At 49.3% G+C, this 24,521-nt stretch overlaps 1 protein-coding gene across 4 annotated transcripts in view; it reads right to left on the reverse strand.

Moving 5' to 3' along the window:
• The window catches only part of FLNC (filamin C), a 122,687-nt gene that overhangs the window by 26,456 nt on the left and 71,710 nt on the right, over nucleotides 1–24,521 (reverse strand). For 2 of the 4 annotated variants that reach the window (XM_081022572.1, XM_081022570.1), the window contains 15 exons: nucleotides 22,730–23,327; nucleotides 21,307–21,480; nucleotides 18,861–19,023; nucleotides 17,415–17,575; nucleotides 16,749–16,916; nucleotides 13,949–14,072; nucleotides 13,639–13,795; nucleotides 12,869–13,058; nucleotides 11,517–11,540; nucleotides 9,225–9,472; nucleotides 6,766–6,864; nucleotides 6,077–6,176; nucleotides 3,864–4,004; nucleotides 1,562–1,690; nucleotides 470–643 (listed from right to left, as the gene is read on the reverse strand). In XM_081022572.1, the coding sequence (XP_080878698.1) occupies nucleotides 470–643; nucleotides 1,562–1,690; nucleotides 3,864–4,004; nucleotides 6,077–6,176; nucleotides 6,766–6,864; nucleotides 9,225–9,472; nucleotides 11,517–11,540; nucleotides 12,869–13,058; nucleotides 13,639–13,795; nucleotides 13,949–14,072; nucleotides 16,749–16,916; nucleotides 17,415–17,575; nucleotides 18,861–19,023; nucleotides 21,307–21,480; nucleotides 22,730–23,327 (2,650 nt within the window). The remainder of the gene's footprint in view (nucleotides 1–469; nucleotides 644–1,561; nucleotides 1,691–3,863; nucleotides 4,005–6,076; nucleotides 6,177–6,765; nucleotides 6,865–9,224; nucleotides 9,473–11,516; nucleotides 11,541–12,868; nucleotides 13,059–13,638; nucleotides 13,796–13,948; nucleotides 14,073–16,748; nucleotides 16,917–17,414; nucleotides 17,576–18,860; nucleotides 19,024–21,306; nucleotides 21,481–22,729; nucleotides 23,328–24,521) is intronic. The other 2 variants (XM_081022573.1, XM_081022571.1) reach the window with 1 other exon arrangement.

Consider the following 24,521-nt stretch of genomic DNA (forward strand, 5'->3'; position numbering starts at 1 on the left):
GCGTTCTTTTCATGTTGCGAACGGGCCTCCAGAACGGATCCCATTCGCAACCAGAGGTACCGCTGTACAGTGGTACCTCAGGTTACATACACTTCAGGTTACATACACTTCAGGTTACAGACTCCGCTAACCCAGAAATAGTGCTTCAGGTTAAGAACTTTGCTTCAGGATCAGAACAGAAATCGTGCTCCGGCGGCGCAGGAGGCCCCATTAGCTAGAGAGGTGCTTCAGGTTAAGAACAGTTTCAGGTTAAGAACAGACCTTCGGAACAAATGAAGTACTTAACCAGAGGTACCACTGTATTAAGTTTCCCCTCATGCAAGTCCCCCACAAGATAATCCGGGGCAGTCTGTAGGAATTCGGGCCATTGGTGTTCTGCGGGGTGGGTGCGAAGTGAGAGTGGACCCAAAGGCGAAAGGGGAAGAAGTGCCGTCGCGCCGTCCCACATTAACTGGAGAGCAAGGCTCACCGGTGATCTTGGCGGTGAAGGGGCTGCCGGGGATGTGCTTGTCGTCGAAGCGCACGATGATGTTGTAATCCCCGGGGGCCGTCGGCAAGTAGGAGACGGTGCAGGTGCCATCTTTGTTGTCCTTGCAGGTGATTTCGGCCTTGGAGGGACCCTCCACAGCAAGCGACAGGCCTCCTGGGGTGAGGAGAAAGCAGCCGGGTCACAGGACTGGCACTCGCTGGTCCTCCCTTCCACCCAGATACCACAGAAATGCTCTATTTTTCCCTCTCTTCCCTTTCAGCTTCTGCACTGCTGTCAGTCGGCTGCGCACATGCAAGGTCCCCTGGATTGGACGCTGCCCTGCCTCACATCCCTCTCACCTCCACACCTGTCCTCGGGTACCATCCGGCCCACCTTCCCTCCTCCATCACCTGCGGGATCTTGGGGCAACTTTGCCCTGGCTATGGACACCAGAGAGCGGTCTGTGTGTGTGGTTTGGGAGCTGCACGGTCAGGGAAAAAACAACGCTGTCCAGGGTTGTAAAGACTGCGGAGAGAATAACTGGGTGCACTCTTCCCACCTTGGATCAAATCTATGCTTCCAGGTGTAACAAGAAAGCTGCAGAGATAGCGCAGGATAGTGCGCACCCCGGAAACAATCTATTTCAGCTTCTGCCTTCTGGAAGAAGGTCCAGGGTTATAAAGACTAGGACTAGCCGCCGGAGAAACAGTTTCTACCCAAATGCGATTTTGGTTTTAAATGAAGTGTAAGGTAGTCTCTATGGGAGTGTGTTGTATTTAAAAATGGGGTATCAGAGTTTTGGGGGGCTAACTGGGTTGGGATAGCTGGGATAGCAGGCTTGTTGGTTTTTGAATGTAGATTCGAACCGCCGACCTTCTGATCGGCAAGCCCTAGGCTCTGTGGTTTAACCCACAGCGCCACCCGCGTCCCTATATCATCTGCTTAAAAACCTCCCAATGAAGGAAAGTGCAGCGCTTTCTGAGTTGGAAGGGACCCCAGGGGTCATCCAGTCCAGCCCCTACGATGCAGGAGTCACGGCTACAGAATCCCCGACAGACGGACACCCAAGCCAGGTGGAGGCGCCAGTCTTACCTTCTCCAGCATCCTTGGTGACGATGGTGAAGGTCGCCGGCTTGTTAACCATGCCGTGGCTCAGCCCAGGTCCGTAAGCACTGACGTGCCGGGCGTTGATGGCATCCACGTAGAACTGGAGAGGGCTCCCTAGGCGCAGAGATAAGAGACATCAGCGGGAGGGGAACAGGCTGCTTGAAAAAGATTTCTAATTCCCTCCATTTCTGGCGCTCAGAAATGTGTGCCGATTTACGTGTAGACATGCACAAGAGAGGGGGATCAGGGAATTCAGGGGAGGCTTGGAGAACAGGTTGGGTGGGGGTGCTCTGAGGAGGCTGGAGTGAAATAATAATAATAATAATAATAATAATAATAATAATAATAATAATTTATTTATACCCTGCCCATCTGGCTGGGCTTCCCCAGCCACTCTGGGCGGCTTTCAACAGAATATTAAAATACAGTAATGCATCAAACATTAAAAGCTTCCCTAAACAGGGCTGCCTTCAGATGTCTGCTAAAAGTCTGGTAGTTGTTGTTCTCTTTGACATCTGGTGGGAGGGCGTTCCACAGGGCGGGTGCCACCACCGAAAACCCCAATAAACCCCAGTGCACGACTTGGGGGGGGGGGGCATTGCAGTGGAAATTTTAGCCCATGCATGGATAGTACATGTGAAGATGTAAAAACTGTCAGTGGGCGTGAGCTTTCTCTCATTTGTCCTGAATCTTCCCAGATTCTATTCTAGTGCTCTGCTCACTGAATCTGGCATCCAGCTCAATTATTATTATTATTATTATTATTATTATTATTATTATTATTACTATCTATCTATCTATCTATCTATCTATCTATCTTCCTTCCTCAGGGCCTGTAAGACAGAGCTATTCCGCCTGACTTTCAATTTGAACTTAGCCCGATCTTTTATTCCCCTCCCTCCCCTTTTTATGAAGATTACCCACTCTGGGATCCCACAGCTAATTCTCCCCTGGTCTCCTCGCTGGCCCAAGTAGGACTAACTTAGCCAGCTAGCCCTGGGGATCATCTAATGTTTACTGGATGGATTTTCCCCCTAAATTGATTTTTGAATTCTGAATTTATTGTTATTCACGTTTTATACTGTATTTTATGCTGTTTTTTGTTGCATCAATTAAGTGTTTTAAATTTGTTGTTAGCTGCCCTGAGCCGGGTTTTCTGAACCGGGATAGAACCGTGTATAAATAAAAATTTATTATTATTATATTTATTATTTATACCCCGTCCATCTGGCTCCCAACAGAATACAGTGGTACCTAGGGTTACAGACACTTCAGGTTACGCCTTTTTCAGGTTACAGATGCACCGAAACCCGGAAGTACCGGAATGGGTTACTTCTGGGTTTCGGCACTTGCACATGCGCAGAAGCACTAAATCGCACTTTGCGCATGCGCAGAAGTGCCAAATCACGTCACGCATGTGCACAGACGCAGCACTGCGGGTTGCGAACGTGCCTTCCGCATGGATCACGTTCGCAACGCAAGGTTCCACTGTATTAAAAACATGAAAAAACATCAGACATTAAAAGCTTCCCTAAACAGGGCTGCCTTCAGATGTCTTCTAAAAGTCAGATAGTTGTTTATTTCCTTAACATCTGAAGGGAGGGCATTCCACAGGGCAGGTGCCACTACTGAGAGGGCCCTCTGCCTGGTTCCCTGTAACCTCGCTTCTTGTAGGGAGGGAACCACCAGAAGGCCCTCGGTGCTGGACCTCAGTGTCCGGGCAGAATGATGGAAGTGGAGACGCTCCTTCAGATATACTGGATCGAGGCCGTTTCGGGCTTTCAAGGTCAGCACCAACACTTTGAATTGTGCTCGGAAATGTACTGGGAGCCAATGAAGGTCTTTCAGGATGGGTGTTATGTGGTCTCAGCGGCCGCTCCCTGCTCTGATAACGCAGGCATGCTTTTCCTCTGACAAGGTGACTCGGTTTCTACAAATGTGTTGGCTAAGGCACGAGGATTCCTCTATGTGAGCCAGTGCGATTCACGGGTCTGTGAGCTCCACCTTTGTGCCACTGTTGCTCTGACCACACAAACTGCCTTAAAGATCACAATTGTGCGGTTCGGGACGAAATCCGCGGCAGAGGGCAACAGAAACCCCGCAGGAAAGGAGGAGTGGGAGGAGACCGGGGCTACTTGGGATGCTGTGGCTTTCAAAAATGCTTTGTATCACCGAACCATAGTGTTGCAGAGTTGGAAGGGGTCCCTCAGAGGTCATCCAGCCGAAACCCCCCCCCCCCCCGCAATGCAGGAATCGAATCTGAAGAATTCCCGGCAGGACCTCTCACCTGGGATGTGGTTTCCATCGTACTTGATGTCCATCTCGTGCAGACCCTTCTCCACGGGAGCGTACTTCACCGTCACGGTGCCGTCCTTGTTGTCGGTGATGTGCGGCCGTGCCGTCTTGCCAGAAGGCATCCGCACCTCGCCTGGAGACCGGGGGGGGGGGAGGGAAAGGGGAGGGAAAGGGAACGCTCTTAAGACCTGAAGGTATGAGGAAAGACCTGTGGATAGGGGCCAGACTCAGAAACCTCGCCTGACTCACAGGGAGCCTGCTGTGCTCCTAAGAGCTGCGCCCACCCCATAATCCACCCCCTTCCGAGGGAGTCCATTCTGCCGTCAAACACCTCTCGCCATCCGGAAATCCTTCCTCATAATAATTTCAATTTTGTTGTTTTAATGTTGAGTCGGAATCCCTTGAACTTTGGGACCTTCTGTGGGCCAAGCGTCCTTAGCTGCAGTCCCTCCCCTCTCAACATTCATCAAGTATCCAGTCCTCATTGAGGTTGCGCCACTAAGTTTGGCTCGCGTGGCAATCTAAAGTTGAGCAATGGGGACGGGGACGGATTTCGGTTTGATGAGGCCCTAAGCTCCTGAAGGTAATGGGGCCCTTTCTATGTCCAGCTGTCCTTTGTAAACAACAAATTGTCACTGTTTTTTGTGTGGAATATCTGCTATATGGCAATTGATGGACCCAAAAGGCATCTAAAGCCATTTGCACATTTTGTACATGCAATCAGTCCATGCGGAATGTAGGCACCCTCTATATAGAGAGGAGCAAACCAGTGATATTTTAGGGAGCAGGCTAGCAGGCGGGGCCCATAACTTGCATCATAGCAGCCTACACAACACAAAACACTGTTGTTGTATGTAGGTTTTATTTTTTGTTTTTGTGGCTGTGTGGAACCCAGTTCAGCTACTGATTGATTGACTGTGTGACTGCGGAAGTGGATAAAAGCCAAACAATGACTATCATCAGTGCAGGTAAGGGGGGGAAATTTAATTTTCATCATCTACAATACCGTTTTATTTATTTTATAGTACAGTACATTGATTAGTGCTTTCATCTTATGGATCAATGATCTCGTTAGATAGCAAAATTCATGTTAAATTGCTGATTTAGGGGTTGTTTTTAAAAGTCTGGAACGGAATGATCCGTTTTGCATTGCTTTCTATGGGAAAGCACGCCTTGGTTTTGGAACGTTTTGGTTTTGGAACGGACTTCCGGAACGGATTAAGTTTGAGAACCAAGGTACCACTGTAAATGGTAAAACTGCAGGTAGCTTTTAAGCAACATTGCGCAGGGACTGCCAAGCTCAGCCTTGGTTCCCCAGCCAGGAGGCACACGCCTGGTTTTGGAATGGACTTCTGGAATCGATTAAGTCTGAGAACCAAGGCACCACTGTAAGTCCAGGAAATTCTTTGAAATCTTGTTTGTATGTTGTATGTTGGATATGCGACGGCAAAATTTTAATCTGGAAAACCAAATACCAGGTACCTTGGTTCTCAAACTTCTTCGTACTCAAACAACTTGGAACCCAAACCCTGCAAACCTGGAAGTTAAGTGTTCTGGTTTGCAAAGGTTTTTCGGACGCCGAATGTGCTCCGTTTTGAGTGCCACACTTGCGTTTTGAGTGTTAGGCTAAGGTCTGTCTGTTTTTGCTAATTATTTTGCGTTTTTGTTTTTGTGGCTCTTTTTGTTTTGTTTTTGTGACTGTGTGGAACCCAGTTCAGCTCCTGGTGCATTGATTGACTGTGTGACTGCAGTACAACGTTTATTGCTTTCATTTTATGGATCAGTGGTCTCATCAGAGAGTAAAATTCATGTTAAATTGCTGTTTTAGGGGTTGTTTTTAAAAGTGTAGAATGGATTGATCCATTTTGCATTGCTTCCTATGGGAAGGCGCGCCTTGGTTTTGGAACGCTTTGGTTTTGGAACGGACTTCCGGAATGGATTAAATTTGAGAACCAAGGTACCACTGTAAATGGTAAAGGTTCAGGTAGCTTTTAAGCAACATTGCGCAGGGACTGCCAAGCTCAGCGTTGGTTCCCCAGCCAGGAGGCACACACCTGGTTTTGGAATGGACTTCTGGAACGGATTAAGCTTGAGAACCAAGGCACCACTGTAAGTGAATAATGCCCCCCCCCCCATCCCTAAGCATCCCAAGCCCTCTGCCAGTCCTGGGGCTCTCCAGATGTTTTTTGGGGTAGCCGCCCCTACCTGTGATGTCCCCCTTCTGGACGGTGAAGGGGATGACCAGGTTGAATGGGCGCAGCATGGAGTCCATGGTCTCTGGCGGGGCGACGGGCTCGTCCGTAGCCTGGTGGGGGAGGGGGGAAGGGGGCGGAAAGGAGAGAAGGAGAGAGAGAGAAAGAGAAAGAAAGGACTAAGTACAGGCAGAGGGAGGGAAGAAGAGCACCCGACAGTGAAGCGAGGGCGAAGGAGGGCGGGGGGCACCCGCCGCAGCAGCGCTGGAGGGGCAGGCAGGCTGAAAAGAGGCACAGAGCTGTGAAAAAAGGGGGGCAGTAAGAGAGTAGGCACCCCATGGAAGCAGGGCAGTCCGGGCCATCGCCCTGGGCATAGGAAACAGGCAAGCGCCACCATCTCCTGCTTGTAATCGTCGGCTGCCAGTTGGGGAAAACAAACGGCTACCGTATTTTTCGCTCCATAAGACGCACTTTTCCCCTCCTAAAAAGTAAGGGGAAATGTGTGTGCGTCTTATGGAGCGAATGCAGGCGGGAGGCTCTGCTCAGCGCTCCTTGAAAGAGCCGCGTGTGTGCGGCTCTTGGGGGCTTTTCCCCGAGGAGGGAGAAGGGCAGCCCCTCTTCCCGAGAGAGGCAGAGAGATGGGGAGAGAGGCAGCAGGAAAAGACAGAGCGTCCGAGAGAGGCGAGAGCAAGCTCCTGGTACCCAGTGCGGGGGGTAGCCGCTGGCGTGGGGCGCCGGGAAGGCCTGGCAGAGCTGGACGCTGTCGCAGGGCTCCTCGACGTGGGGGATGGAGTCGCAGGCCTGGCGGGAAGCAACGGGACAGGTCAGGGCCAGCGCCAGCGCGGTGCAAACTCGATCGCGGGGTCCGAGCCACCTCTGCCCGCCAGAACCCTTTCTGCACCCCACCGACCTCACACCGGAGCCACAGGCCAGCAGCAAGAGCCGGCGGTTTATGTTTTTATTTTCCTGTTTTGCATAGAGTTCCATCAAAACTTTTCAATGCACAATAGGAAACAGGAAACCAAACGAGAAATAAGGAGGAGAGGGAAACGACGAAAGGAAAGCAAACATTGTACGCCGAAAAGTTTTAATGAAACCTTCCTGCACAGGGCAGTCTATTCGACCGCTTTTATAATTTTGGTGGCCGTTTTCTGACCCTTTTCACAGCCAAGACACACCAGATGAGCTGTCTACTATGACCACAAGGTCTTCCTCCTGGTCCACCACCGGCAGTTCAGGCCTCGTGAACCTACATGTGAAATTAATCTATTCGCAATCCCGCCCCATGCATGACTTTGCCATTTTTTCACTCCTCCCCTCTGTCTGGAGAGGTCCTTTCGGAGCTCTTCACAAATCTCTTTCTGTTTTGAAGACCCCGGACGATTCAGTGTCAGCCTTGCCAGCTCACTGGCCATCCCTGGATCTAAGCAAGTTAAAAAGCACAGGTCCCAACCAACACTGATCCTCGCGAGTCTCCACTTCTCTCCATTTGGAGAACTGTCCATTTATTCCAACTCTCTGCTTCCAGCAACTTGACCAATTCCTGATCCACAAGAAGACCTCTTTTTCCTCGACTGCCGAGATCAGTCGGGAGTCTTTGGTGAGTTACTTTGCCAAAAGCTTTTTCAAAGTCCAACTACGCTATGTCAACCAGACCTCCTCTATCTACCATATTTTTCGCTCCATAAGAAGCACTTTTTTCCTCTTAAAAACTAAGGGGAAATGTCTGTGCGTCTTTTGGAGCGAATATGTGGTCCCTGGAGCTAAATGGCCGGAGTGCGGCACGCTCCTGAGCCACTCTTTAGGGCTGGCGAGGAAAACTGGGTGCCGGCAGAGCAACCGGGGCTTCCTCCGCCAGCCCCGATAAGATCAGGGAGCAGCGGGCAGGCTGCTCCTTGGGGCTGGCGGGGGGAACATGGGCTTCCCCTCCAGCCCTGGGAGCAGCGGGCAGGCTGCGCTCAGATGCCCCACGCTCCTGAGCAGCTCTGGGGTAGCCTGCGAAGCCTCTCTCTAGCTATTCTAGCTTCTGCCTTAGTGGCGCGAAGCCTCCACAGGGCAGCGAGGAGACTTTGATGTAGTTTAATCTTTAGATTAAGGGACGCGGGTGGTGCTATGGGTTAAACCATAGGACTTGCCGATCAGAAGGTCGGCGGTTCGAATCCCCGCAACAGGGTGAGCTCCAGTTGCTTGGTCCCTGCTCCTGCCAACCTAGCAGTTCAAAAGCACATCAAAGTGCAAGTAGATAAATAGGTACCGCTCCGGCGGGAAGGTAAACGGCGTTTCCGTGCGCTGTTCTGGTTCGCCAGAAGCGGCTTAGTCATGCTGGGCACATGACACGGAAGCTGTACGCCGGCTCCCTCGGCCAATAAAGCGAGATGAGCGCCGCAACCCCAGAGTCGGCCACAACTGGACCTAATGGTCAGGGGTCCCTTTACCTTTAATCTTTTAATAGATCTTAAGGAAGAGAGTTCACAAGGAGATGATAAATACTGCCATCCTTCCTCTCCTGTTTATGACCTCCGGGGTTTTGCTGAATGCATTCCTCCTTTTATTCCTATTTTATTTACTCTGAATTACATATGCATGCTCAAGTAGGAAATAGTTTCTTTGTAGTTAAAAGAATTTCTTCTGATCTGACTATTTCCCACGAGGTTTTTTTTGAAATGCTCAGAGTAAATCTGATTGGTTCTTACAAACGCTGTGTAAAAAGTTCTTTTGTGATTAAAACGACCTGGGCCGAGGGGTGGACAGGATTATTATTATTCGCACTGCCTCCCAGAGTCTTGCTGGTCAAGCCTTGTGTGTATTTTATTAATCAGAGTCCAATCCTCCCTTGCTTTTTGAACGCAACAGTTAACTGCCTAGCCTGTCAATTCCAAGATCTGCGCTCCCAACCCATTTTTTTACTACCTAACCTACCTCGCAAAGTGGTCGTGGGAATTAAATGGGGGGGGGACCATATATTCCACCTTGAGCTCCTTGGGGAGAAAGGTGCGATACAAATGCAATAAAATAATAAATAAATAAATATAAAGAGCAGGCTCCAATAAGGCTCTCTTCCTTCCCCCACCCATCACAAGCTCTGCCCCATGATTTTACGGCTGCACCAGCCCAGCTTGACCCAGGAAGCCCTTTTGCCCCGGTTTCACCCCACAACTCACCACCACATGGAAGGGGCTGTTGGGGATCTGCTCTCCCCCGAAGCGGATGGTGATGACATATTTGCCGGGCTCGGGGGCCGTGTAGTAGATGTCGAAAGTGCCGTCGTGGTTCTCCACCACGTCGACGTCCAGCTCGGCTCCGTCCGGCGTGGACACCTTGCAGGTGACCTTGCCTTTCCCCGCTGCCTTGGCGTCCACGGTGATCACCGTCTCCTCCCCGATCTGGATGGTGGGGCCCAGGCAGGTACCTGCAGGTAAAGGATGGAGAACACCTTGGTTAGGGTAAGGCGGGGAGGAGAACTCAGCCAAACCGAAAGGCCTCGGTCCTGTATCCCTGAAGGAGCGTCTCCACCCCCATCGTTCAGCCTGGACACTGAGGTCCAGCGCCGAGGGCCTTCTGGCAGTTCCCTCCCTGTGGGAAGCGAGGTTACAGGGAACCAGGCAGAGGGCCTTCTCGGTGGTGGCACCTGCCCTGTGGAACGCCCTGCCATCAGATGTCAAAGAGAACAACAACTACCAGACTTCTAGAAGACACCTGAAGGCAGCCCTGTTTAGGGAAGCTATTAATGTTTGATGTATTATAGTATTTTAATATTTTTTTGGAAGCCGCCCAGAGTGGCTGGGGAAGCCCAGCCAGATGGGCGGGGTATAAATAATAAATTATTATTATTATTATTATTATTATTATTATTATTATTATAAATAGCAACTCGATGTCAGGATGATCCGGCTGGATGTAGAGGAGCAGCCACCAGGTGAAGTGGTGACTTGCAAGAAGGGATCAGTGATCTGGGGGAGCCCCTGGCAGCCGGGAGACGAGAGTCAGAGGCAGGAGAAGGTGCAGTAGAGAGGGAAGTGTGGGTGCAGGCGGAGGGAGAGATAAGTCAGGTTGGTGCAGAGTCAAGGGCTCTCCTGCTCAGCTGGTATTGGGAAACTGGTATCACTCCCTCGAGCCCGTCTATTCGGAATTGACTGAGCGGCCAAGCAGTTACTAAACGGGGCATCCAAGGCTCTTGCTAAATGACCACCAGCCTTTGAAAAGCTGATCTCAGCGGATCGAGTCCCTCAGTTTTGTGGAATTAATGAAACCAAGTTGGTAGAGCACCAGACTCAATCTCAGGGACGAGGGTTCAAAACCCACGTTGGATGAATGATTCCGCATGGTCCCTTCTATGATGATGCTGTCCAGATGTTGTTATTTATTTATTTATTTATTTATTTATTTATTTATTTATTTATTTATTTTACATACCCCGCCCATCTGGCTGGGTTTCCCCAGCCACTCTGGGCGGCTTCCAACAGAACACTAAAATACAATAACCTATTAAACCTTAAAAGCTTCCCTAAACAGGGCTGCCTTCAGATGTCTTCTAAAAGTTTGGTAGTTGTTTTTCTCTTTGACATCTGGTGGGAGGGCGTTCCACAGGGCGGGCGCCACCACCGAGAAGGCCCTCTGCCTGGTTCCCTGTAACTTCACTTCTCGCAATGAGGGAACTGCTAGAAGGCCCTTGGAGCTGGACCTCAGTGTCCGGGCAGAATGATGGGGGTGGAGACGCTCCTTCAGGTCTACTGGACCGAGGCTGTTTAGGGCTTTCAAGGTCAGCACCGACACTTTGAATTGTGCTCGGAAACGTACTGGGAGCCAATGTAGGTCTTTCAAGACCGGTGTTATGTTATTGGGATTTTGCAACAAACGTGCAATTAATGGTTACCGTTTTGAATTTTATCATGACATCATCTTCCTTGGAGGGTTGTGCATAATGCTTTTTGTAGGGGAGGGAGCACTGGGGGCGATGAATTTTCGGAACCAAGGGAGGCGGCTGCCCAAAAATGTTTGTTGCAGCGTGGTTTGTTGCAGACAGCAGCTGCTAAACCGATTCATTTGATCTAACGTGCTCGGAATCGTGTTTGGACTAGCTAACCACCAGATGGCGATGCAAACCCATCAAGGAAAGCCATCCACTTGGAGCTACCCGCCCAAATTCGCATCTTTCCAATCTTAAGTTCAGCTCTCACTTTCTCTCTCTCTCTGCTATTTTCGCATCAGTTTGCAATTTCATTTCATTTCAAAAGTGCCGGCGTTTTAGCGCGAATCTCTCCTTTGTGTCTGCAGAAAATTTTGCCTGCCCTAGTAGGATTGCTTCCAGTTCTGCAATTCTGCAATTCTGTCGTGAGGCTGCCTCCTCTGTTCTTAGGCTGGTGGGCAGGAATGGCGCTGCTTGATTGGGGTACCAGGATATCACCATGTGCCCACCCCCAAGATCCAGGGCAGGGGGCATCACGGGTACTTACCCAGTCCGTGGCCTCCTATGGACACTGCAGAAAGGAAGAAGAAGAGACAGCCGTAAGAATCAGCAGCAAGGCGCATATAAATCAATTGCAGCATTATTATTTTATTCTAAAAAAATTATGAACCATTTGCTCCAAAAAAGTATTATTTTTTTTGTGGCATACAGATTCCCTGAAAAACTTTGTTCGGGGGGGGGGGGCGACTTTTTTTTCTTCTTATTACGATATGACCTAACAACACCCCCCCCCCCCGAAGAAAAGTCAATACGACCCAGAGCAAGTGAGACTAGAAAATAAACTGTGTGGAAATAAAAATTTCAACTAAAGACTTTGTTTTTTGAAATATCTGGAAAGAAAATAAAAGGCTCTCTTGCGACACAGTTTTTAATCGGGATCCGCCATTATAAGATAGACTATGTTGCGAGATTAATAGTCATAGGGGGAGGCAAGCCATTACTCTGTTATCATGTTTGTATTCTAAGTTCGACTTGGCAAATCTTCCCTGGAAGGCTAATTTATGGTGCAACCTGTCTGGGAAAATTAATGAGCAAACGCCTAGATTGTATTTCATCGGAACTGAGAAAGATGGCGTCTGCCACCCGAGCAGGACTTTTGGATCAGCGTGTGAAGATTTATTGCAAACAAAAGACTTACCAGCTTTAAATAAAAGGGAGAGCCTTACAAAGTTCACACAGAAGCGTAATATTGCTAACTTTAACTTGCCTGTGCAAACAACTCAGAGGCTATTAAGAAGAAAAAGGATAACAACAAGAAGATCGAAAGATGGGACTGGTGAACACTAAAAGCAGCAGAAATATGAGATGACTGGACCCTTACTGAACTCGAAGCATGGGAAGCCCCAAGAAAAATTTATAATTTGGCAAAATATTTGGACTTTATGATATGTATTGGTATAATTTGGAATAATTAATGTGATATGATTGGATTGTTAAATGGAAAACTTAATAAGCATTATTTTTTAAAAAAAGAAAAGAAAAACAGGAGTCGTGCCTGGGCAAGACCCGGGTTCTTGGGCGACCTCTCAGCCTTGGGAAACCTCTCAGCCTAACTTTCCTCACAAGGTTGTTGTTGTAGGGGCAGCGAGGAAATAAAAAGCAATAAATGAAATAAGCCGGGGCGAAGGGCTAATATACGGGCCATCGGGAGAAGTGCCTCTCTCTCGCCCGCTCGACTCCTCGAAGACGGCACAAGATGGAGGCAAAGAGGAGGGGGAGGCAGGGGAGAGAGAGGGCAGAGAGGGCGTGAGGACTAGAAACTTGAGTTCTGCTGCCCCACTCCGGGAGATGAGACCGGCTGGACGGGGGTTGGCAAGGCGGGCATTGGGAGACTCCTACCTGTGACCAGGCACTTGCTGGCATCGCCCGCGGGCAGAGCGTGGATGCGGAAGGGAGAGTAAGGGATTTCGTCGCCGCCGTATTTGATGGTGATGGTGTAGCGGCCCGTCATGTCCGGGACGTAGGAGACAGTGTAGGTGCCGTCGCCATTGTCCCGGATGTTGGCTTTCTTGGGCTTGCCCTCAGGGTCCTGGGGAACCAAAAACAATTCTATGATTCTATGAATGTAGTGTGTTTGTGGGAGCTGAGGATCAGAGGCTTCTCTAAGTCCAAACATACTGGTGGATGAGGCCCCAGAACCACTTATCCACAACCATTCCCTATGTCAGGGCTTGTATGACGCAACGAGAAGAGAGTGCCTCTGAGCTTATACAAAATGCAGCTCTCAGAAATCGGCGCTGAGTACGCAGCCCAATTCACTCCCGCTGGTGAGGTCAGAATGAGGGTAGGTACTTCAGAATAGGAAGTAGTCTCGTGGGCACCCCCACATCACTGCCTTTGCCAACCGGGTGCCCTTCAAATGCCTTGGACTACAACTCCCATCAGCCCCTGCCAGCACACCCATTTGGACTACAACTCCCATCAGCCAGAACCAGCACAGCCATTTTGGACTCCCATCAGCCCCCACCAGCCCAGCCATTTTGGACTACAACTCCCATAAGCCCCTGCCAGCACAGCCTGGAGCATTCCCACTGCTCCTTTGTCCCTGCCCCCGCCCAGGCAAAGCAGGGAGCCCCCCCCAACCCACCACACCATCGCCCGCCACTCACCAAGATCTGCACAGTGAGCAGTCCCTCGCCCGCATCTCGGGCGTCGATGGTGAACTCCACCGGCAAGCTGGCGGGGATGCCGGAGGCGTTGAGCCCGGGGCCGCTGGCTCGCACCTTGCTGGCGTCGTGCGCCGGAAGCACCTTGATCTTGAACGGGCTGGAAGAAGAGACCGCCGAGGAGTGAGGGCCAGTCAGACCATCAACATATCCCCAAGCCCTCACCTCTTGGCCTCACCAACCTCGCAGGGTTCCCAAAGGGGAAGCTGCCCTCTGCCCCCCCCAACACCTCCCCTTGGGTCTCCCTGCTCACCTGCGGGGCACCTCTTGCCCGGCGTACTTAACAGCGACGGTGTAGGGCCCGTCCGTGGCTGGCGTGTAGTTCACCGTGTGGGTGCCGTCCCCATTGTCGCGCACCTCGGCGGGCTCAGCGACCCCTGGGAGGGGAGGAAATAATAATAATAATAATAATAATAATAATAATAATAATAATTTTTCTTTATACCCCGCCCTCCCCAGCCAAGGCTGGGGTCAGGGCAGCTAACAAGCAATAATAAAAACAAGTGGAATGATTTCAACTTAAAAACAAGATTAAAATACAACATTAAAATATTCAAACATTAAAATATTAAAATGCAGCCTCATCATAGGAGGAGAAAGAAAAAAGAAAGAAGAAAGAGGGGGAGGGGATCAAGTTGATTCCAAGCCAAAGGCCAGGCAGAACAACTCTGTCTTACAGGCCCTGCGGAAAGAAATCAGATCCTGCAGGACCCTGGTCTAAAGAGACGTTCCACCAAGTTGGGGCCAGTGTTGAAAAGGCCCTGGCTCTGGTTGAAGCTAATCCGACTTCCTTAGGGCCCGGGACCTCGAGGGTGTTGCTATTTATGGACCTTGAGGCTCTCCGTGGGGCATATTGGGAGAGGCGGTCCCGTCGGTACGAGGGTCCTAGGCCGTGAAAGAGGGTAGGAGAGGCTCTCAAGGGACTCAGAGCACCCAAAATTAAGCCCATTCGCCTTTCCGACAAAGTGTTTGCAGCGACAAGGACATACTGTATTTTTCGCTCCGTAAGACGCACTTTTTTCCTCCTAAACAGTAAGGGGAAATGTCTGTGCGTCTTACGGAGCGAATGCACTGGGCGGCAGAGGGATCCCTCAGCTGCCGCTGCAGTCGCGAGCTGAGGGATGCCTCCGCAGCCGGATCCATGGCTCCCGTCCGTCACTCGCTGTGAAGCCAGGAGAGCAAGAGCCGCTGACACGCTATGCGCAGAATTTTTTTTTTCTTAAACATAATTTTTATTGAATTTTTCCAGGTTTCATTTAATTCAATACACGTATTCACAACTTATATTATTTGCTCAAAGTGAGCTCTGACTTCCTTCTATCTCTCTTTCTGACATCCCTGTAGTCTATAACATATCTTTCGCATTCCCATAATCACTTCTTTATCCTAAAATCACCTCAAAAGATCACATTCTTATTTTTAAATCAGCATCTTAATTTCACATTACAAAATATTTCATGTTAATGCTACAAAAGTTTTTAAATGAGTACAATTATCTTTCAGGTAATGAATAAATTGGCTCCAATTTTTTTTTCATGCTTTCCCCCTCTAAAAACTAGGTGCGTTTTATGGAGCGAAAAATATGGTAATAAGGATGATGTCCTCATGGTGGCCACCCACATGCCTCTACAGTGGTACCTTGGTTCCCAAACACCTTGGTTCACTAACGCCTTGGTTCCCAAACACCAAAAACCCAGAAGTGTGTGTTCCGGTTTTCAAACGTTTTTCGGAAGCCAAACGTCCGATGTGGCTGTCGGCTACTGTTTCTGGGGCGCCTGCTCCAATCAGAACCTGCGCCTTAGTTTCCGAAAATTTCAGAACTCAAACAGACTTCTGAAACGGATTAAGTTGAGATCCAAGGTACCACTGTATTTGGCGCTTTCGGTTTTGCTGTTTCTTTTGCGTTTTTGAGGCTTTTTAGGTTAATTTGTTTTTGTGGCTGTGTGGAACCCAGTTCAGCTACTGATTGATTGATTGATTGTGTGACTGCGGAAATGGATAAAAGCCCTCCATCTAAACAATCATCTGAGCAAGTAAGAAAAAAAAAAAAATTTCATCATCTACAATACTGTCTTATTTATTTTATTGTACGGTACATTGACTACTGCTTTCATTTTAGGGATCAATGGTCTCATCAAAGAGTAAAAATCATGTTAAATTGCTGCTTTAAGGGGAACGGATTAATCCGTTTTGCATTGCTTTCTATGGGAAAGCACGCCTTGGTTTTGGAACACTTTGGTTTTGGAACGGACTTCTGGAACAGATTAAGTTTGAGAACCAAGGTACCACTGTATAGGGCAGGGGTCAGCAAACTTTTTCAGCAGGGGGCTGGTCCACCGTCCCTCAGACCTTGTGGAAGGCCGGACGATATTTTGAAGGGGGGGGGGGAATGAACGAATTCCTATGCCCCACAAATAACCCAGAGATGCATTTGAAATAAAAGGACACATTCTACTCATGTAAAAACATGCTGATTCCCGGACCATTCACGGGCGGATTGAGAAGGCGATTGGGCCAGATCCGGCCCCCGGGCCTTAGTTTGCCTACCCATGAGTTAAAGAATGAATTTTTCCTTCTTCTCAGAGATGCATTTTAAATAAAAGCACACCTTCTACTCATGTAAAAACACCAGGCAGGCCCCACAAAAAACCCAGAGATGCATTTTAATTAAGAGGACCGTTCGCGGGACGGATTTAGAAGACAATTGGGCCGGGCATTACTTTGCCTACTCATGGTATAGAGATCGGCTCTCCTAAAGAAAGCTCACCATTTTTGCTGTGCATCCCCCAAAATCGTGGCTTTCCCCCTCCCTGAAAAAAGCTCAACAATTTTGCCCTGAACCCCTAAAAATGGGGTAGATCACTGCCAGTTATTAATTCTGTGAGTATATCGCAGTTTCTTGGGAGCTGACCACACCTGGTATAGGGATTCCCAGGGGAGCACCCATGGGGAGACCCCCGTGACCCCCACCCCCCAGGTCAGTCAAAAAGGGGTGGGGGTTAGCAAGCGAAACCACCGAGGTGGTCCTCCTTTTCCGCCCCAGATCTCCATACCTGTGGGTCCCAGGACCTTCACCTCCAGGGGGGCCAGCCCAGCTTTGCTGCAGTCAACGGTGAAGGTCTGGGGGACGCGGGCTCTCACTCCAGCCCCCAGCCCTGGGCCCGAGCACTTGACCTTGCTGGGGTCGACCACGTCCTTGACCGGGACGCGGAAGGGGCTTCCTGCGGGAAAAGCAAACAGGAAGGAAGTTTTTATTAAATTAAATCCCTTGAATGCACACTTGACTTTATTTTCTCCACATCGTTTAACTTACTTTGAATTTTGTAAAATGATCCTGTTTGCCCGCAGAAGTTCAATCAAAATCGGCCAACTGATTAATATTTTGACAATGTGTATGTCCCACTCTCTGCTCAATTTCTCACCTGTAACATCTCGTAGCCTTGCTGATAGTCTCACCAGTTCAGCGTATTCTCTTAATTTATTTTGCCAGTCTGATTTGGATGGGATAGCCTCTCCCTTTCCAACCTTTTGCAATTAAAATCCTGGTGGCAACTGTGGCATACAAAGTTCAAGACTCTCCTGAACTTTTTGGGAATTGCGTTACCCATAATTCCTAGTCTATGGGACTAGAGGACCTTTGTGGGACCCAACTCCCCAATTCTATGATTCCAGAACACATCCTGAAGGTCCAAGCGCAGCAGCCCCTGCCCTCCGCCTACCTGGGATGGGGCGTCCCCCGAAGGTGATGTTGACGTCGTAATCTCCCGGCGTGAAGGGGATGTATTCCACACTGCAGCTGCCATCTTTGTTGTCCTTGCAGGACATCTTGGCCTCCGACGGCCCCTCGATGGCCAAGCCAAGGCCCCCGGTTCCCGCGCCCCTGGGGAGACAGAAAACAGCGCCGTCAAAGGGGAGATGCCAGCAAGCCTTAACAGAGACGTAAGGAGGTCTCCATGTGTGAGGATTTCCCAGGATTCTCTGCGGCCAGCGGCGCAACTGTTTGCGTGGAATGTTCCGGAACACCTCAGAGGGCAAGAGAACGACTAAGGCCCCAAATAATAATAATAATAATAGTAATAGTAATAATTTATTACTTATACCCCGCCTATCTTGCTGGGTTTCCCCAGCCACTCTGGGCGGCTTCCAATGAGAGATTAAAAATACCGGTACATTAAATCTATCGATACATTCAATATATTGATTATCTGAAAGAGCAACTCCTGAGAACTCTCTGAATCTTGCGACTCCCCCCCCCCCGCCATCCTTAAAACAGAATTTAAACTACCTATCAGTACATTCTCCGCAGTTTTCATTTTTCCAAATGATCCAGAGCCTTCGTTACTTTACGTGGGCTTCTTAAGAGCCCAGCTGAAGTTTCAGTTTTCTAACAATGGTCTCCTAGATCAGTGGTGAATTTCCCCCATTCTTTTTTAAAGTCCTTGTCTCAACCTCTTCCTTGACCATGTGATAGGAATTTTGAGGTCTTGGATCTATGGTACTCTTCATAAGTGTACCAACCAAGCACGTACATAGATCAGCACAGGAAGACCGACCTGGAACCATTTTGATTCCTAAACTGAGCAAATGTTTTCTCTGCAAGGTCAAAGGAAAATGGAAAAGCCTCCCCATTGTCTTTTCCTTCACAAATCCTGTCTTAAGGGCACATTTAAGATAATGAATAGGGTGTGAGCCTGTGACCTGGATCAGGAACTAGATCCAGACTGGCCAGGCTCCCCAGGGTATCCAATCAAGTAAGCATTAACAGGTAACCTGCCAGACAGGAGATAAACAACGCACTCAAATTTCTGTTGTAGACCACCTTTCTGTGATGTAGGTATGGTGTTTCTGGGGGTGGTCTTGGACTCCAGGGATGGCAATTTAAAATGTCTATATAAGGGGGGGGCACACCTGGGTTCGGGTTCCTCCTCCTTTCCTGCTTGTGGGGGGAGCACCCTGTTGCAACAGTTCAATAAAGATCAGGCTTACTAGCTGCTTTGCTTCTCAATATTCTCTGGTTGGCCTCTGTTATTTTCTCCTACCAATAGGGAACCTATGTAAGGACTCTATATGGGCTCTTGGATACCCCATAAGGGAAAGGGGCAATTTTTGTTTACAACAACCGCCGCCCCCCTTGCTTGCCCCCCCAGGATGAAGGCTGCGCCTACCTGGTCTCCACCGTGAAGCGGTTGGCTTTGTTCACCAGCCCCCCCTCGAGCCCGGGGCCATAGGCTCGGACACGGCTGGGGTCACAGCCCTCGGTGACCCCCACTCGGAAGGGGCTCTTGGGGACGGGGACATCGTCGTAGGTGACTTCCACCAGGTGCACACCTGAGAAGGGCGAGAGTCAGGCACAAGCAATAAATCACACCGAGTAAGCGAGGAAGCTGACTCTTTAATAATAATAAATAATAATAATAATTTTTTATTTATACCCTGCCCTTCCCAGTTCAAAAACCGGGCTCAGGGCAGCTAAAAACAAATTTAAAACACTTGTAAAAGCAGCATAAGAAGCAGTATAAAAACATGAATAACAATAAAATTCAAAATTCAGAAATCAATTTAGGAAAAATAAGCATTAGATAATCCCCAGGGCTAGCTGGCTGAACTGGTCCTACTTGGGCCAGCAAGGAGGCCAGGGGAGAATTAGCTTGGGGTCTCAGAGCGGGTAATCTTAATAAAAGGGGAGGGGGAGGGAAGAGAAGGGAAATGAAAGATCAGGCTGAATTCAAATTAAGGCCAGGCGGAATAGCTCTGTCTTACAGGCCCAACGAAAGGAGGTTAAATCCTGCAGGGCCCTGGTCTCATGGGACAGAGCATTCCACCAGGTTGGAGCCATCACTGAGAAGGCCCTGGCCCTGGTGGAGGATAGTCTGACTTCCTCAGGGACCTCTAAACTATGGTTATTTATGGACCTTAAGGTCCTCTGCGGGGCAGACCAGGAGAGGCAGTCCCGTAAAGCAGGAAAATTTGTTCCTGAGTCTGAGAGGGGATGCCACGCCAAGACCAGACAGCCTCCTACATAAGGAAGAAGCCTCCACCAAAGAAGATTGGCAAAACTAAATAATAATAATAATAATAATAATAATAATAATAATAATAATAATTTACTTGTATCCCCCCCTCCCCAGCCGAAGCCAGGCTCAGAGTGGCTAACATCATACGAATAACACAGTACAGTCATACCTCGGGTTACAGACACTTCAGGTTGCGTTTTTTTGGGTTACGGACCCGCCGAAACCCGGAAGTACTGGAACGGGTTACTTCCAGGTTTCAGGGGTCGCGCATGCGCAGAAGCGCTAAATTGTGCTTTGCACATGTGCAGAAGCACCAAATCACAACCCGCACGTGCGCAGACACACCGCTGCGGGTTGCAAACGTGCATCCCGCACGGATCACGTTCGCCACCCGACGTCCACTGTATACATAAAAACAGGCAGCAATTAATTAAAATACATCCTAAAATTCAGTCAAATTAAAATCTGGACAAATGGCAGTTATCTGGTTATGGCTGAGGGCGGTTAATACTTGCCAGGACCAACTGTTTTCACTGATCATATATTTATAAGGACTTGTGGAGGCCTCGTTCATGCTTGTTCTTATACAAAGGAAAATAGGCCAGACTGTCCCCTGGCCAAAGGCCTGGCAGAACAGCTCCGTCTTGCAGTCCCTGTGGAAAGATGTCAAATCCCACAGGGCCCTAGTCTCTTGTGGGAGAGCGCTCCACCACATCGGGGCCACGACCAAAAAGGCCCCGGCTCTAGTCGAGGCCAGTCTAATTTCCCTGGGGCCCGGGATCTTCAGAGTGTTTGCAGACCGTAAGGTTCTCCGTGGGGCATACCAGGAGAGGCGGTCCCGTTGGTATGAGGGTCCTAGGCCGTATAGGGATTTAAAGGTTAAAACCAGCACCTTAAACCTGATCCTGTACTCCACCGGGAGCCAGTGCAGCTGGTATAGCACTGGGTGAATGTGATCCCGCGGCGAGGACCCCGTAAGGAGTCTTGCCGTGGCATTCTGCACCCGCTGGAGTTTCTGGGTCAGTTTCAAGGGCAGCCCCACGTAGAGCGAGTTACAGTAGTCAAGCCTGGAGGTGACCGTCGCATGGACCACTGTGGCCAGATCAGGGCGAGAAAGGTAAAATATTGAACTATGCAGGAAAAACCAGATATTTTTGAAGCCCAAGAAGGAAAGACTTTGAGTTTATATAAAAAAGGGCAAATGCTCAATGCATTTTTTTAAAGCTTTATGTACAGGTCGTAACATCAGTAGTACTTTTTAAAGTCATTTGTAATAAGATGAAGAAGGTTTTAAAAATGGTGTTATTGACGTGCGTGAACAAGTATAAAATAATGGAACCAAGAAGGGGAGGGGAGGGAAGTCAAGCATTGTGTTTTGTTTGGTATTGTTATTGTTATTGTGTGTTTTTTTTAATTTCTGTTACTTTTGGAAAATCAACCAGGGCAGCCATATTGCACTGAGCCCAGTGGGATTTGTTGTCCAAAATGGCCAGAGTGGCTAAAACAGATGCGAATCGCAGTCCAAAACATCTGCCTGGCACGTGCCATCAGGGGGTGGAAGGGGATTTGAGATGGAGAGAAACCAGGAGATTCTTACCGTCCTCGTAGGGGGTATACTGGACACGGTAGGTGCCATCCCCATTGTCAGTGACGTACGTGTCCGTCTTGGCGCCCGAGGGGTTGATGACGCGCACCTTGGTGTGGCTGCCCCCGGTCTTGGTCAGCGAGCGGGCGTCGACCGTGAAGTCGGTGGTGACCTCACGCAGAACACCTGGGGAGACGTGGGCGGTAGATGTTATTTCTCTTTATTTTGTTTACTGAATCTGCAGACCACCCTTTGTCCGTAGATCTCGGGACAGCTCACAGCATAAAAATACGAGCTCAATGGGTTCGAGCTCAATGTTGGGTGAGAGATCCCTGTCTTGGAATCCTGCAGAGGTGTCAGGCTTCAGGGAAACCGATCCCTCCCCCGGTGGCAGTGAATAAGCAGATCAAACGAATGGAGCGTTCGTACCCGTTAGTTTCTTTAATAATCACAGTAGGAGACAAAGGAATGCGTATCCCTCTAGAAATGGCGTTGCTCCCACTAAAGGTTACCCCCTACGTCCCCATTAATCTACGTCACTCCTACATTGAGTAATCTGAGCTTGTTGCTCTCTGTTCTATCACTCTCAGAGCCCGTCTAGTCTTAGGTGAGGGGGGGTCAAGAACGCTGTCCAAGGACACTGAATCTGCCAGCTCTCATACCTTTTATTATTTTATGATTTCTTATTTTATGATTTGAAAAACTCCTATGCTCCTTTATTTTCCCATAATTAAGATAGCCATGCCACCCAAAACAGGTGTCATGACCTTCTAGATCTAAAATATCCCTTTTTTTTTTAATAAACACCAATCTTTCAACCAGAGAATTCATGAGGGATCGTAATATGTGTTTCCTCTTCTAGCGGTTCCTCACCCAGTATTTCCCAGCTTTTCCCCTCTGGACTGTGCCCCTCTGCAAACCACTGTTCTAAATCTATACTGTCCTCCTGCCCTTGGGAAGGTTCAGGAGAAGGGGGGGCGGTTCCCACCATTCCTCCTCAGTCTAGCCCCTGACAAGGGGGTTGGACTGGATGCCCCCTGTGGTCCCTTAAGGTAAAGGGACCCCTGACCATTAGGTCCAGTCGTGGCCAACTCTGGGGTTGTGACGCTCATCTCGCTTTACTGGCTGAGGGAGCCAGCGTACAGCTTCCGGATCATGTGGCCAGCATGACAAAGCCGCTTCTGGCAAACCAGAGCAGCACACGGAAACATCGTTTATCTACCCACCGGAGCGGTACCTATTTATCTACTTGCACTTTGACGTGCTTTGGAACTGCTAGGTTGGCAGGAGCAGGGACCGAGCAACGGGAGCTCACCCCGTCACGGGGATTCGAACCGCCGACCTTCTGATCAGCTCTGTGGTTTAACCCACAGCGCCACCCACGTCCCTTGTGGTCCCTTACAACTCTGCAATTCCACGATTCCGCAAAGGATACCTCTTGGCTCCACTCCCGGCCCGAAGACCTTGACGTTGCTGGTGTCCACCGCGGGGTCGACGTTGACACGCGCCGGGAACTTGGGAACGGGGTGGCCGCCATATTTGATGGTGATGGTGTAGGTGCCCGGGAAGGATGGGATGTAGGTGATGCTGTAGGTGCCGTCGCTGTTGTTCTGGATCAGCACCTCGGCCTTGACGCCCGAGTCCGAGATGATCTCGATGGTGAGCTCGGCCTCGCCCGCCTTGGAGCAGTCCACCATGAAGGTTGCCACTTCACCCACCTTGCCGTGCTCCAGGCCAGGCCCGCTGGCCGTCACCTTGGACGGGTCGAAGACGGGCTTGATGTCCGCCTTGAAGGGCGAGCCGGGGATGTGGGCGTCCGCAAAGAGGATGTTGATGGCGTACTCGCCGGGCTCGGTGGGCAGGTAGGAGACGGAGCAGGAGCCATCGCCGTTGTCCTGGCACTCGATCTTGGCCTCGCAAGGACCCTCCACCGTCAAGCCCAGGCCCCCCATGCCAGCCCCCTTGGTGTCGATGGTGAAGGGGGCTGGCTTCCCCACAAAACCGCCCTTCAGCCCAGGGCCGTAGGCGCACACCTGGAAGGGAGCAAACGGGATTGGGGCTGGGTTAGTAACTCAGATACAGTGGTACCTCAGGTTACATACGCTTCAGGTTACAGACTCCGCTAACCCAGAAATAGTGCTTCAGGTTAAGAACTTTGCTTCAGGATGAGAACAGAAATCATGCTCCAGCGGCGCGGCAGCAGCAGGAGGCCCCATTAGCTAAAGTGGTGCTTCAGGTTAAGAACAGTTTCAGGTTAAAAACGGACCTCCGGAACAAATTATGTACTTAACCTGAGGTACCACTGTATTATTATTATAATAATAATAAATAATTTTATTTATACCCCGCCCTCCCCGGCCAGAGCCGGGCTCAGGGCGGCTAACACCAGTAAAATTACAGTAGAAACATAATGGGGGGTGCCAATTTAAAATACAGGTTAAAATGAAATTTAAAATGCAGCCTCATTTTAATAGTAGCCCATAAGGGGAGGGAAACATAAAGGTCAGACCGAATTCAAACCAAAGGCCAGGCGGAACAGTTCTGTCTTGCAGGCCCCGCGGAAAGATGTCAAGTCCCGCAGGGCCCTAGTCTCTTGGGACAGAGCGTTCCACCAAGTTGGGGCCAGTACTGAAAAGGCCCTGGCCCTAGTTGAGACCAATCTAACCACCTTGTGACTTGGGACCTCCAAAGTGTTGTCATTTGTGGACCTTAAGGTCCTCTGCGGGGCATACCATATAGGTAGCATTGTTATCAATCTATGACGGGGTGGAAGGTTCACAGGCTAGGAAGGACCTGCTCACAAATTGATTGACAGCTGCACGAATTATGATAGCTAGGCAGTGGAAGGGGCAATCTAAAATGGAAGAAAGAGGTGTGGGATATAGCTATTATTGATAAATTAACATGTGCCATGCTAATCTTCTCTGTATTTTAGTATATGTGCTGCCGAAGCTTGTAGCAGGATTACAATAAGTTTTGTAAGGAAAAACATGTGAAATATTGCAAGGAAGGCTATGAAGAGAGTTATTAGTTAAGATAATTAACAGTAATACTGAAATTAAGAAATGTAAATGAAGTGGAAAAGATTGGAAAACTTTCAGATGTGACTGATGGAAGTCAAAGAATTGTATAAGATATGAAATTACGTGAAATGATTCTTGAAAATGATATGTTAAATATATATATATATATATATATATATATATATATATATGATAAATTAACAT

This window comes from Podarcis pityusensis (assembly GCF_964106645.2).
Source record: "Podarcis pityusensis genome assembly, chromosome: 10".
Taxonomy (NCBI): Eukaryota; Metazoa; Chordata; class Lepidosauria; order Squamata; family Lacertidae; genus Podarcis; species Podarcis pityusensis.